This window comes from Betta splendens, chromosome 21 (genome assembly GCF_900634795.4).
Source record: "Betta splendens chromosome 21, fBetSpl5.4, whole genome shotgun sequence".
NCBI classification, from domain to species: Eukaryota; Metazoa; Chordata; class Actinopteri; order Anabantiformes; family Osphronemidae; genus Betta; species Betta splendens.
The window spans coordinates 9,571,990-9,584,204 of NC_040899.1; the positions used below are offsets into that span (position 1 = coordinate 9,571,990).

At 44.3% G+C, this 12,215-nt stretch overlaps 1 protein-coding gene across 8 annotated transcripts in view; it reads right to left on the bottom strand.

Moving 5' to 3' along the window:
* Positions 1–12,215, bottom strand: part of LOC114847395 (plakophilin-4-like) — a 48,431-nt gene that overhangs the window by 31,040 nt on the left and 5,176 nt on the right. For 6 of the 8 annotated variants that reach the window (XM_055505276.1, XM_029137066.3, XM_055505275.1 and 3 more), the window contains exon 2: positions 3,681–3,814. In XM_055505276.1, coding sequence (XP_055361251.1) covers positions 3,681–3,760 — 80 coding nt within the window. In that variant the 5' untranslated portion in view covers positions 3,761–3,814. Of the gene's footprint in view, positions 1–3,680; positions 3,815–9,499; positions 9,584–12,215 lie in introns of all 8 variants that reach the window. The other 2 variants (XM_029137067.3, XM_055505277.1) reach the window with 1 other exon arrangement.

The window sequence follows — 12,215 nt, forward strand, 5'->3', positions numbered from 1 at the left end:
TGCGGGCCAAAGTGGGGGAGAATAGGGAATCTGGGGACCATCAATCTGGAGGCCGACGTAGTGAACAAACACCGGCGTCACTATTCAGATCACTTATCTCAATAGTAACTCATCTGTAATTTGTTAACGCACAGGATGATGGCGGGACTCGGCTTCCTAAACTTCCTCCGAGGGGTCTGTGCCGTCACAAGGGCGCCTCGGAGGTATTTAAGCTTCCACCTTGCAGCGCACGACGACTGCTCCCGCCCGGCGAGCAGCTCCTCTGCCTCTGCTGTCGACGATGACGATGATTACAGCGATAATGACAGTGATGGGGATGAGCATTAACAGGCTGGCGGAGGGGGATACACACACACACACACTCACACACTCACACACTCTCACACACACACACACACACACACACACACACACACACACACACACACACACACACACACACACACACACACACACACACACACACACACACACACACACACACACACACACACACACGCACGCGTTGGGAGCAGATTATCCATCGTACCCCTCCACCTTCTTCACCTTCTTCTTGTTTTGCTCCGCGTTGACAGCCTCCCGCCACAGACAGTTAGAAACCCATTCACAGGTGACGGATTCCGACTCCACCTCTCCCCATCTCCTCCCTTGCCTCGCCACCCTCCGCGTTTTGTCTCTCCTTTGCACATCTGAGCTCTCTCCTTCACCTGTATCCCTCCCGCCTGAATCCGCCTCACTCTTTCCTCTCATACTCGTCCTGCTCCCCCATGGGGTAATTGCTCAGAGCCAGGCTTCCATTTTTATGATTATAATCGAGGCCAGAATGCTTATGCCTTTAGATTTCTCCTTGCCTGTGTCACAGCAGCAGCGGTGGCGGCGGCTCTGGGGAGAGGAAGGCAGATAAGACCCCGAGGAGTGGAGAAAATCACTAGTCGATTGTAATTAGAGTCCCTATTTCACCTATGGAGGTGGAACAGACACCCGCGCCTGCAGAGAGAGCTCAACCTTTCTGCTGCGCTTATGGCACAGAAATGCATAATGGCAGAAACATTGCCCTGATTTCAACTCCTTCAGCTGGGTCACACAAACTAATGTGACTTTGGCTATATTAAAACAAGACAGCTGGATAGGAATGATTCAGCCAGCTCGTCAAGGCTTTGAGAGGCTGCTGGACTTGTAAAACTGCAAGCAAGGTCAACACATGGGTGTGAGCTGCGCCCGTCCAGGTTTTCTCGGGTAATGGACTCCAACAAAGTGGGAGAATTCCACTGTGGCGTTTCCTGAGAGGCGGTTTGCTGGGACACCATAGCGCAGCGCGCCCGAGAGGCACTTTTCTCCAGTCGTGTGGTACATATAGGCATGTTCAGGCACAGCTAATAACAGTATTACTCTGAGGGCAAAGGGAGGAGGACTGGGAGAACACAAAAAACGCGCACACATGACATGAAACCAAAAATAATCAACTCAACAGCACTTACAATAATACCACAATTTACTTTTGCTCTTTTGCTTTTAAAGTGAGAGAAAGGTTTAACAACTTTAGTAGTTCAATGTAGTTACTTGTTCATTTGAAGGGTTTTAAAAATAACTAATAAAATGCAGTTGGGAACAGAGATGAGGGCAGTGTAATAAAAAAACAACAACACACAAACAGTTTTGAAGCAACAGCATCAATGTTGCATCCAAAAGCCAAGCAGCCAAACAACAAATGAATAAAATCACCTCACAGATCCCAAAAATCCCAAATGTAAATATTTTACGATAATTTATATTTGACAACATACACTGGTGATTTGTCTCAATATAAACTGATGATCAACAACAATCTGAATATCTAAAAGGTAAGAGGTAGCATCTTTACCCTGAAAAGTTCTTTAACTAAAGACAAGAAGTATTGTTTTGAAATAATACTGACACGCGTTTATCTTTATTTATTTTGATTTTGGGACTTGACCTTAAAGAAAGAGATCATCTAACATTAGCCTAGTTTCATCCAAACCAATAGCATTCAAGGCTGGTTTCAGGTGCAATGAAGAGTATGTAAGTCATGCTTTCAGTAACAGAAAGTGAAAAGAGATGAACCGGCAGAGCTGCAAGACATAAAGCCAAACGTTTTAAACACAACTGTTTAACAATTATTATAGACCCCTTAAAGTTACAGTACAGGGGACATTGATCAAAGCACATGCACGTAGGGAGCATGCAAACATGAGTGAGTGAATCTGCCCTTGTTTGGTCAAAGCTCGTGCAGCCGTAACTAAAGTAGCCACAGAGAGAAGAGTTTTCAAAAGGAGAAAATGTCAAGACAAGGAATGAATAGACCAACTTTAGTGAGTTGAACCAGCAAAGACAAACACGGTAAAACGGTAAAGTCTAAAAGATAAAAACAGCCGTGATGTAAACACTCACCAAACCTCAGTCACACCATGCGCCAGCCCTGACTGTGGCCACAGCTACAGCACAGCAGCCTCGCATGTTTACATCCACAGCGGGATCCCTCGAAGGTCTGCCTCTCAACAATCACAGGAAAACCTCACAAGAGGCGGGGGGGGGGGCACACTCACGCTAGCCTAATCTCTGACCTCCACATATTTCCACTTTCATTTACCCTCTTATTTGCTTCTTCGTGTCAGCTAAAGGCAAGAACGTTCGGTTTCCGAGGCGACTGTCGCATGATTCCCCTCCGAGGCTCGTCTCTAAAAGTAGTAGCTCAGCCGCTCTCTTCCTAGTTGCCTGCATGGATAGCTGCTCTAACCGGCCAAACCACTGAGGAGTAGTCTAAGGAAGGAAGTAACCTTGGCAGGTGCTCCCTTGTGCCCTCCTTCCTTCCTTCCTTCCTTCCTCATTAATGTGAATACGAAAAAATACACACTTTCAGGAAGTCTTAAATTAAATTTTACTACTGGACTCAGAGAGGAAAAGGACAGTGTTTGTGCTCTTGTGACAGAAGGGAGAGTAGATGAATCACAGCGAGGCATGCCGATATGACGTGAGTCAGAGGGCAAGTCCCTCCACAGGCTCACAAACCCTGCAGGAGAAGATTTTCCTGGTCGTACACCGAAGCAAGCCAGCCCATGAATACGGCCGTGAACAGCTATTAGCACCCAGGCAACACAACTCCACTTTTATTTAACGAAGATATTTAGAAAGTAAACATTCTAATGTGATTACACCTCTGCTGTACACAAAATGATGTTCTGCAATCCTCACACATCCAGAGGGAGATTCTCAGGGCGGTAAACTACTGCCTAACGGGTCTGGCGTCATGAATATCATGGTACATTTCACAATACAGCGCATGCTCCAAAGTATTCCAGCAAGGGCCAACCAATGGTGACCCAAAAGACGAGGCCCTCAGGTCACAGCAAGTTCAGAATATCTTTGTGGTAAAAAAAACAACAACACAAGAACAGGGAGCACTGAACAGAGGGGAGGTTTACAATAAAGCTAGAATACTGGACTAAAGCAATGTCTCCTTACTTTTCTATGTCTGTACCTCTTCATATGCCTTAAGAAAGAATTGCGGAGCTGACAGTGTTGGGTTTGTTCAGAAGGATCAAGATGCTAAAGCTAAGTCAGTTTTTTGAGCTATGTGCTGCACTTAACATTTATAAAAACAAATCGTCTTCATATTTTACAAATGTCACAACATACAGAAAGCAGCACAACCGATACACTACCTGTTCTTTGACGGAGGCCAGGATGTTGTTGGGGGTGGTGTCAGTCTCCATACTGCGGCTGGTTGAAGTGTTGAGGACATTCAGCAGAAGCCCCTCCTCCGTCAATGGGCTCTGCTCAGGAGCTGGCATTCCTCCTATGTGGACACACAACATACGTTGGTCATCAGATCAATTCTCCTATAAAAAAAAGAGGGGGGGGCTCCTTAGTGTTGTCCACAAATACCAGACTGTGAGCCTGCGGATGCAAGCACTCCCCACCCGAAGCTAGACAGCTGAATGATGCTGAGAAGAGACTATCAATGGTCACACGCCATCACCAGTAATACACAAACACGCACACCCACAAGCCATATGGCCCAGAAAGAGAAAGACTGTCAGCGTCTCTCATCTGTGACAGTGCAAATCAAAGCCATATGGCCTTGAGACAACACACAAGTTAAATAAGGATTACTTGCATGTAACAGGCATAGGACAAGCCTAGCAATGCAAGAGCTGCTCTGAAACACCGAGCTATAGGTTCATTCATTAGATGCTGTGGAGAGGTTGCCGGGCACGAGCGAGAGCAGGTCTTTGACAAAACGAATCAGCCGCCTGATGGAAGCGATAAGGTTTCCCTGTCTCCTTTCTCGCTGGCCTCTTGTCTGGGATTGAAATGAAAAGTAGAGCGAATAGTTATAGTCTCATTATATCTGCTGACAGGAAGACTGTCAAGGGAAAGGCTGCTCAGGGTGGATCCATATTTACCAGGAGAAGGCTGCCGAGCCAGACAGGGCAGCTAAAGGCTACCATCGCTCCTCGCAGTTCTGGGCTGCAACGGCAGACAAAGGCAGCGGGGTCTAATAACACAGGAGCTATGTGACTTTAGGGAAACTGGGACTTTACTATGACTTTTACTGCCGCTGAGAACCACGGCTGCTGTCACCTGTAAGACACACACATAAAACGGCGGGTCTCACCCCGTGCGTTCTGGACATGCATCTGGACCGGCGTACGGGCCCAGCCGAGAGGCGAGACGCACGTAGCGATGTGCTGCTAAAACCATCATAAACGCGCCATTAGGTCATCGCCAGTGCAGCTTTACTGCTGGTCTTCATTTACTGCTAGTTGCTCGAGGGTGACTGGGAGACAGAAATCATCCTCAGTGCAGACAGACAGGCAGTTTTTACATTTTAACGTTGTTTACATAGTGTTTATCACAGCTGAAATCTAACACAAACAAAGCTCTTGTAACTGACACTAACAACCAGTTGCTGTGAGATGGTTTAGGCTGTTTACAATGAGAACAAAAAGTTCTCATTGGGTGGGGGTGGGGGGGGTCGTGTGGTGTGTGGGAGGTCCTCATGGACGTTTGAACAAAATGTGACCTTGAGGTATTCTGGGATTGTGCCACCAAAGCAGGGTGAGCACATCAAGGTGTCAGCTGAACTGACTCATGTGGTAATAAATGACGAATGAGCTGCTACGACTGACTATCATGGCCCACACAGGATATTTCATGCATCCTCCTGTCAGTCTTCCAAGTTCCTTTCTCGCTCATTCATAGTGTTGCAATGTACCGCCTGTCCGCCTCTCTCCTCCCACCTACGCCGCAGTCTTTGAACCCGGGCCACGGCACTTTATAGCCAGAAAACGCAGCAAAGGGGAAAGAGAAGCAGAAAAGCTATTTGAATTCGACAGAACTCCTCCTCCCAGACACAAACACGCACACACCATAGAAGAATAACACAGACACAACTCCGAGCTAATTTTATTACTGACAGAAGCTGCCATCCTGGTTGGGGTGGACTGAACCTTTTATTCTCTCTCTCTCTCTCCCGGGATGTTCACACAGCAGAACAATGGGATGCGTGCAGCTTTGAAACACTTTAATGACAACCGTTGTTGCAATCATCACAGATTAACTAAAGAATGAGGCCCATTATACTTGACCTAACATCATTCATAAAGCACAGCCTCTAATCAAAAACAGTAGTCATCACACCATGACCCAAACCTGTACAAGTATATAATCAGCCTAAGTGAACGTCTCTGCAGTCTAAACATGCCTGAAGGGAACTGCAGGCGAAGCCAAACATCCAAAACACAACCGCCGGAAAAACAACACACAAAAGGTAACCGCGCCAAAAGGCACCACTGGGTTAATGACAACTACAAGAATGTGAGTCTGCCTTTTGTAAATCCCCATAATATCTGGCCCAGAATGGTTTCACTCAGCAGCTCTAAAATCAGAGTGTGGGCAACACGGCTGCTGGAGGCCTCCTGCAGAGCTTTAGGCACACATCAGTCTGGTTCTTCAACATTTCTGGTGGTTCAGGATTTTAGTGAGTCAGGCCCGTGGACAATTTGAGGAGATAAACAAGGCGAGGCCAAACCGATGTTTAAAGGTCATTAGGTGAAGGCCTCCGGTCTGTAACTGTGTAAAGACGACCTCATTCTGGCGTAAACAAAGTCTCACTGATGTGTTATTATTGCTGTCGCGGCTATTTCCCTTCAATAACAAGAAAATGCACGGGACGCTGACAAGGCGAGTGTTTTAAACAGGATAATTCTCCCAGCGACAGGTTTCAACACAGAATAACAAGCGGTTCGTTGCTGCACACGCTTTGTAGTCTCAACTAATTCACTTTTCAAGCACACCAATCCGAGTCGGCTAAGAAAAGTCCTGCTCTGACCCCACCCAGACGCGTGCAAACACGTGGTCAGTCTGCAGCCACTCCTCCGGGCTCCAGCACACAACCACTCCTTCCACCTCCAACTATGCAGTGCATGGTGCAAGGAAGGAAAAGGAAATGGAAGCGACCGCAGTTATAAATATTACTAACATTCTTTAAATACCAAATCGGCACGACAATGTGTTTTAAAGAATCATATCCTCAAAGAAACTTGAGACTTTTGTTCTTGTGTGTGTGTATGTTTTCTACTGACGTGGGTCTGTTTACAGGTAAAGAAAAAGCAGGTTATGTGGAGTAAAAGGGTCAAGGCAGAAAGCGAGATGTTTACACGCATCACAATGACACTATTACACTAATGCCTGTGTTTACCTCAGCTCGCCACTGGACACATTTTAAGTCAATTAGCGATGTTCCGTCTTAAGCCAGAGGATTTTCAGACACTCTACGGTTTAGTAGTAGAGTTGTACCAGAGATCATGGCTCTCATTTGCCCAAATATCCAAAACAAAATATGGTCAGGCTGTTTTTCTGTGACTTTTAATTAGATGATTTTGTTACGAGGAATCTTTCTGTCCGTGCAGTTTTCGCATTGACTTCCTGCTCCACGAGTTCGTCATCCAGTCACGTCATGTGCTTTTAAGAACACACTTGCAGAAACTTGAATAAAACCGTACATGTCTAAGATTCCTACATGCATAGGGTAGTTTAGTTTATGTTAGAAGGTTTCACTCAGTGAAATCCTTGTCTGAAAAAAAGTCCCTGAATCACATTGAAAATAAAAACTAGAATTAGAACTAGAATTAAAATATATATATATACACACACACACACACACAATATGAAGTGGTGTATTTTCTTCTTTCTTTTTAATAAATTAACTATTTCATGCTTTGTTTTTCAAAATTCTTATTGTACTACTTACTGTACTCTTAAACGGTTTTGTCCTAATCCCTTGTTGTATACATGAATTAACAGGCAACCTAGGGGCACGTATTCTTACTGCCGTTACCAGTGAACACACTGTCACTTTAAGGCAAAGGAGCCATTGTCTATCAGTCAGTGAGGGTGCATGATACTGGTCAAAGTCATTCTTCACAGACAAACAGAGATAAGCTAACAATTACCAATTAACCTAAATTCCAATTGTAGAGAAGCTGTTCACAGGCTAATTGCTCCAGCTTAAGGCTGACACACGAAACAATGGTACAGCTGGTCTGGAACATGACTTTGTCATGATGACTCTCGTGGTTCGTCAGTGCTGGCGTGGCTCAGGCAGCAGAGAGAAAGGTTACGTGTGTCCTACACAAAGATTCCAGCCATTCTCAAAGAACCTTTTAAGCGTGTGATATTTAAGCAGCTGACACGGAGCAGTTAAAAAAGCCAAACAGGGGTCGGACAGACAACCTGGGAACGGCACCGATGTGAATGTGTGAGTGGGGAGAAGAAAAGGCATCACAAGTGCAGGATTCTTTAAACAGAGAGCTAATACATTGGCCTCGGCCTTGTGAACTGGAAAACTGAAATGGACACATCTGCTTTGAAAAACAAAACCTTACAGATGCCTCAAAGTCACTGAGCCAAATGAGGCACCACTTTAGAAGGATTTCAAAATAAGGCACCCTGGACCTTGCTCCAATCTTAAGGTGGCAAGATAATAGTTTCTATAGTAGTTCTGAGTTAATATTGATTGTCATTAGTCACTGACAGAAGTAATAAAATAAGAACATAGTGGAAGCTTCCCTGGAGCTGCTAATAACTGCTAGCATGGAAGCACATTTTCTGGCACGTTGCTAGTTTTAAACAGTTGGTTCATATGCATATTTTAAAAAAGTTAAAATATGCAATGGACGTGGCTTTATTGTAGAAATCTAAACATAAATAGAAACACAAACAAATTCAAACATTTTCCTGTTTGGTCCGTTTCGCTTGCGTCTCCCTGTCCAGGATCCCACCTGAGATCAGCTATTCATTCTGCTTTCTTAGCGGAAATTAACTGCTGTCGCTGCCATTTGCTGATGCCAGTTGGCATTCTTGTTCGTTTTGACACAGGAACATTTCCACTGCCACAGTATGTGCAGTACTTTCTACAACCACATCCATTCTGCAGCACAACAATGAGCCTTAACAGCCGACACCACAAAAACCCTAGTGTATATTAAGCTACAAGACGTACAAGGAGCCATGCAAGACTATTTTATCTGGACTCTGTGGGATTACAGGACGAGGCGGACAACAGCGAAGCATGGAGGAAGTGTGTGGTGATTTCTCCAAGGTACTGGAAACAACTGACCTCCCTAATAACCTTGAAAAACTAGTGAACAAGTAAGAATTTATTGGCACAGTGATCTGATTTTGGTTGGAATGTGTTTACTGAACCTTACAGTTACAGGAATTCATAAATAAAAACCTTTGAAGACAATACATAATAGTAAACAATGACTTCATTCTACTCAGAGAATGTCTGGTAGTTGAACCATCAACCCTCGGATACGAAGACAAGTGCTCCAGCAAATGAGCCACAGCCTGATCAGTAAAGTCATTAGGTGCATTTGTGATAAAAATCTCCAATCCCTGCAGTGCTTAACAGCTTATAATACACGGAGAATGAAGTAGCTGCATGGTGAATAAATCTCAGAGCAGCTGTAATATCCACAGAGACGCAAAAACCTTAATTGCTTCTTTTACCATACAGACTTCCTCGATAAAACCATTATCTGTGGTCCAGTATAATATTTCATTTTATATATTTTAGCAACAGACAAACAGAGCTACAAAAACTTTTTTGCATCAGCTAAAAAAAAAAAAAGAACAGTTTACAACATCGGCATTATCATATACAGAAAGCCACTGAATCCTATACTGACACACACTATTAAGCTAAACACAGGGTTAGAAAATGCTGACTAAGGCGCTGCCAAAGTAAGAGCACCAAGCTCATCAGAATGTGGGCAAAATAAATACTGAACTGGTACTATAGACGTATGTCACCAACTGACCTTAATCTCAGACACCAGCTGAAAACGCCCAACAGTGAAGGAGAGTTGCCTTTCAGAGCATAAACCGTTTTACATACATGTACAAGTGCCCCGTCAGTCATTGCCCCACACGTGCTGGAGAGCTATGTAGCCTCCTGTAAACACACACATACCTGTCTTTATCTTGACACAGGATTAGAAGAGGTGAGACGCTCACGGCTCCAAGGAGTGAAGTCAACAGTCCAACGGCCTCGTTTCTATGGACCAAGTGGAGACAAAAGAAAGCCTATCGGAAGCTGCACCCATGCCTACCTCATATGCCCAACCTCGCCCCCAGACGTGTTGCAATAACCTAGGGGCCTATTTAAACGTGTGTCCACAGGGCACGGCTGGGCTCTGGGCAAAGGCAGGACCTAGTCATAATGTGGTCTATGTAGCGAACAACCCCCGCAGATTAATAATCACACACCATACGAACACTCCCAGGCCCCCGCTTTATCTTACGCCATATGTTGACTCACAGAGGGCACGCGGAAGATGACTGCACACCAAACAATCCGTGTTTGCACTGTGGCGCGGCGAAAGCAACCGAGACCGACGCCGCGCGAGCGACTTCCCACCCTGATCATTCACCCTCAAAAGGCATTTCCTCACCACGGTACCTCGGCTAATGGGGAGACGAGAGGCGCGACCGCGGGCTCATCAGCCGTTCCCAGCGCGTGTTGTGACAGAGTGGAACATAAATGATTCTGATTGGATGTAAATCCTCTAAATGGAATCAGAGTTTTGTGCTAGACAGGCATGCTTCATCCTGTTACACGTTGTTAGGCGAATATATTAAACAGCCTAAAGCGTTTCTGCCGACTGGTACAATACAAACACAGCAGTGATGCTGGCAAAGAAGGAATTAGAGCAGAATCCTGCGCAGATGTAACTAAAGTCTTTCTTCACTTAGTTACCTGTCAGTGGCTCAGGCCTTGGGACATTCATTTTATAAGCTCGTTCAGCAATTCAAACAACTCTGCTTAATCAATGATGCTAAATGTATCAACCCTCAACTCTACTGGTTGTGTCAAAACGTCCCTGACGCTGAGCATATCAAATGGCGATCACATGATAACGTTTGCATTCTGTGTCAGGCAGGATTCTGAGCAAAAGGTCTGACAAATACAGTGATCGCCTCAATGACACGGACACTGAAAGGGAGAATTAGCATGAGAGGAGTCCGTCTATTGGCGGCGTCCTGGCTCTGGCAGAGCAAAGCGTCCGAGGTAAATGACTGAGCTCACTCAGCACTTAATACGGAGACTGATTAGAGCCAGAGATGACTACGCCGCAAAAATAATCAATCACGCAGCCATGAATGAAATGAATCCAAACTGACTGCTTCTTCATAAATAGAGACAATTTTGTACATTTGCTGTGATGAACTGTTTGATAAATGAAGACGGGCTGCTACATTTCCTATCATACACTTTATGCTCTTATATATTCATGACCATTTCAACGTGGGAGAAACAAGGACTGTTGCTATGATGACCTACAGTACCCGCATCACTTTTGCTCCAGCTCAACAGCATCTTGTGCAACCTTCCGCTGATCCAGCTGCCAACAGCAAGTTTGGATTAGGCTTATTTTTATTTCCATACACCCAAATGTTTGTCAAAACCACAAGTGTCTTTATATGGTAACAGACACTATTACATATTGAGCTGAGTTATGTCGAACCCAGTCGTAGCTGAATCCAAAACAGGACTCCATGCCAAGTTCTAACAGCAACTCCTCTGGCTTTCCCTGTCACCACACAACTTGTCCAACATGTTATGTGGAACAAAACCAACTAAAGCTAGAAAAAGCTGCTTGTAGCTGTTCTGTGTGTAACGTCCATCTATGTTGACCTTTGAACAATCACGGCGTCCCGACCTAGAGACCAGAAACTCGAAATCAGCTTTTCTTGCGTTCAAACTTTAGAAATTCAAAATAATTGGGTTTATATGGACAAAAAAACAAACATATTTTTTCCCATTGTGATGGACACGCTCCAGGTCATGGAGTGCAAATGTGCAAATGTGCTCTGGCTTTCTGTCTTCATGCGCTTGCAAACTTTTCAGTGCATTTAAAAAGCTTTTCAAAAAGACAAGGATGAAATATTGATATGTGAAATTAGATTCCCCTGTGGTGTGACACTGACTTCTCAACGCGGGTGAACTTGGGTAAAACTGAATACAGGAAATAAAACATTTGTTTCTGTAGAATAAAATAAAACCATTAAAAAACAGAAGGACAGATTGATGAACAGTAACGCGTATTTAGTGACAGTAGACAGACATAGGTCAGAAACTATATGTTGCCAACACTTCAGTCATAAGTCATGCTAAGTAATATAGTGCCATTAACAGAACATAACCATCTTATCTCAATGTGACACATTTTGTATCATGATATTGTTTTAGATTGATGGCTGCCTCTTTCCTAACAGAGTTGCTGGCATCAATTCTATAATGAATTTTTGAGGATGATGATTAATGACTTCTGGTTCTTATGTAGATTTCACTTTGTGCCCCAAACTTTCCTAATTGTAGTCGTAAAACAATTTCACACCAAAAAGGCTTAACAGCTAACAGCAACATCTAGTATTCTATTAGACGCATCACGTTCTGACTTGCAGGTTGAAAACTGAACGTACAAGTCTCTCAACAAGAAAACACTGGACCACGAAATACCCTTCAACAGATATTCACTCCATTGGAGCTCTTCCTTAACGTCAACTCCTCATTTGCATTTGCAGAAACTGAATAATGAAGACAAAATGACAAAAATGTTAAATGAAGGATGACATTGTTTTTGTTGACTTGCAATTATGTTTGTGGGTATTTAATTGCTTTAGGA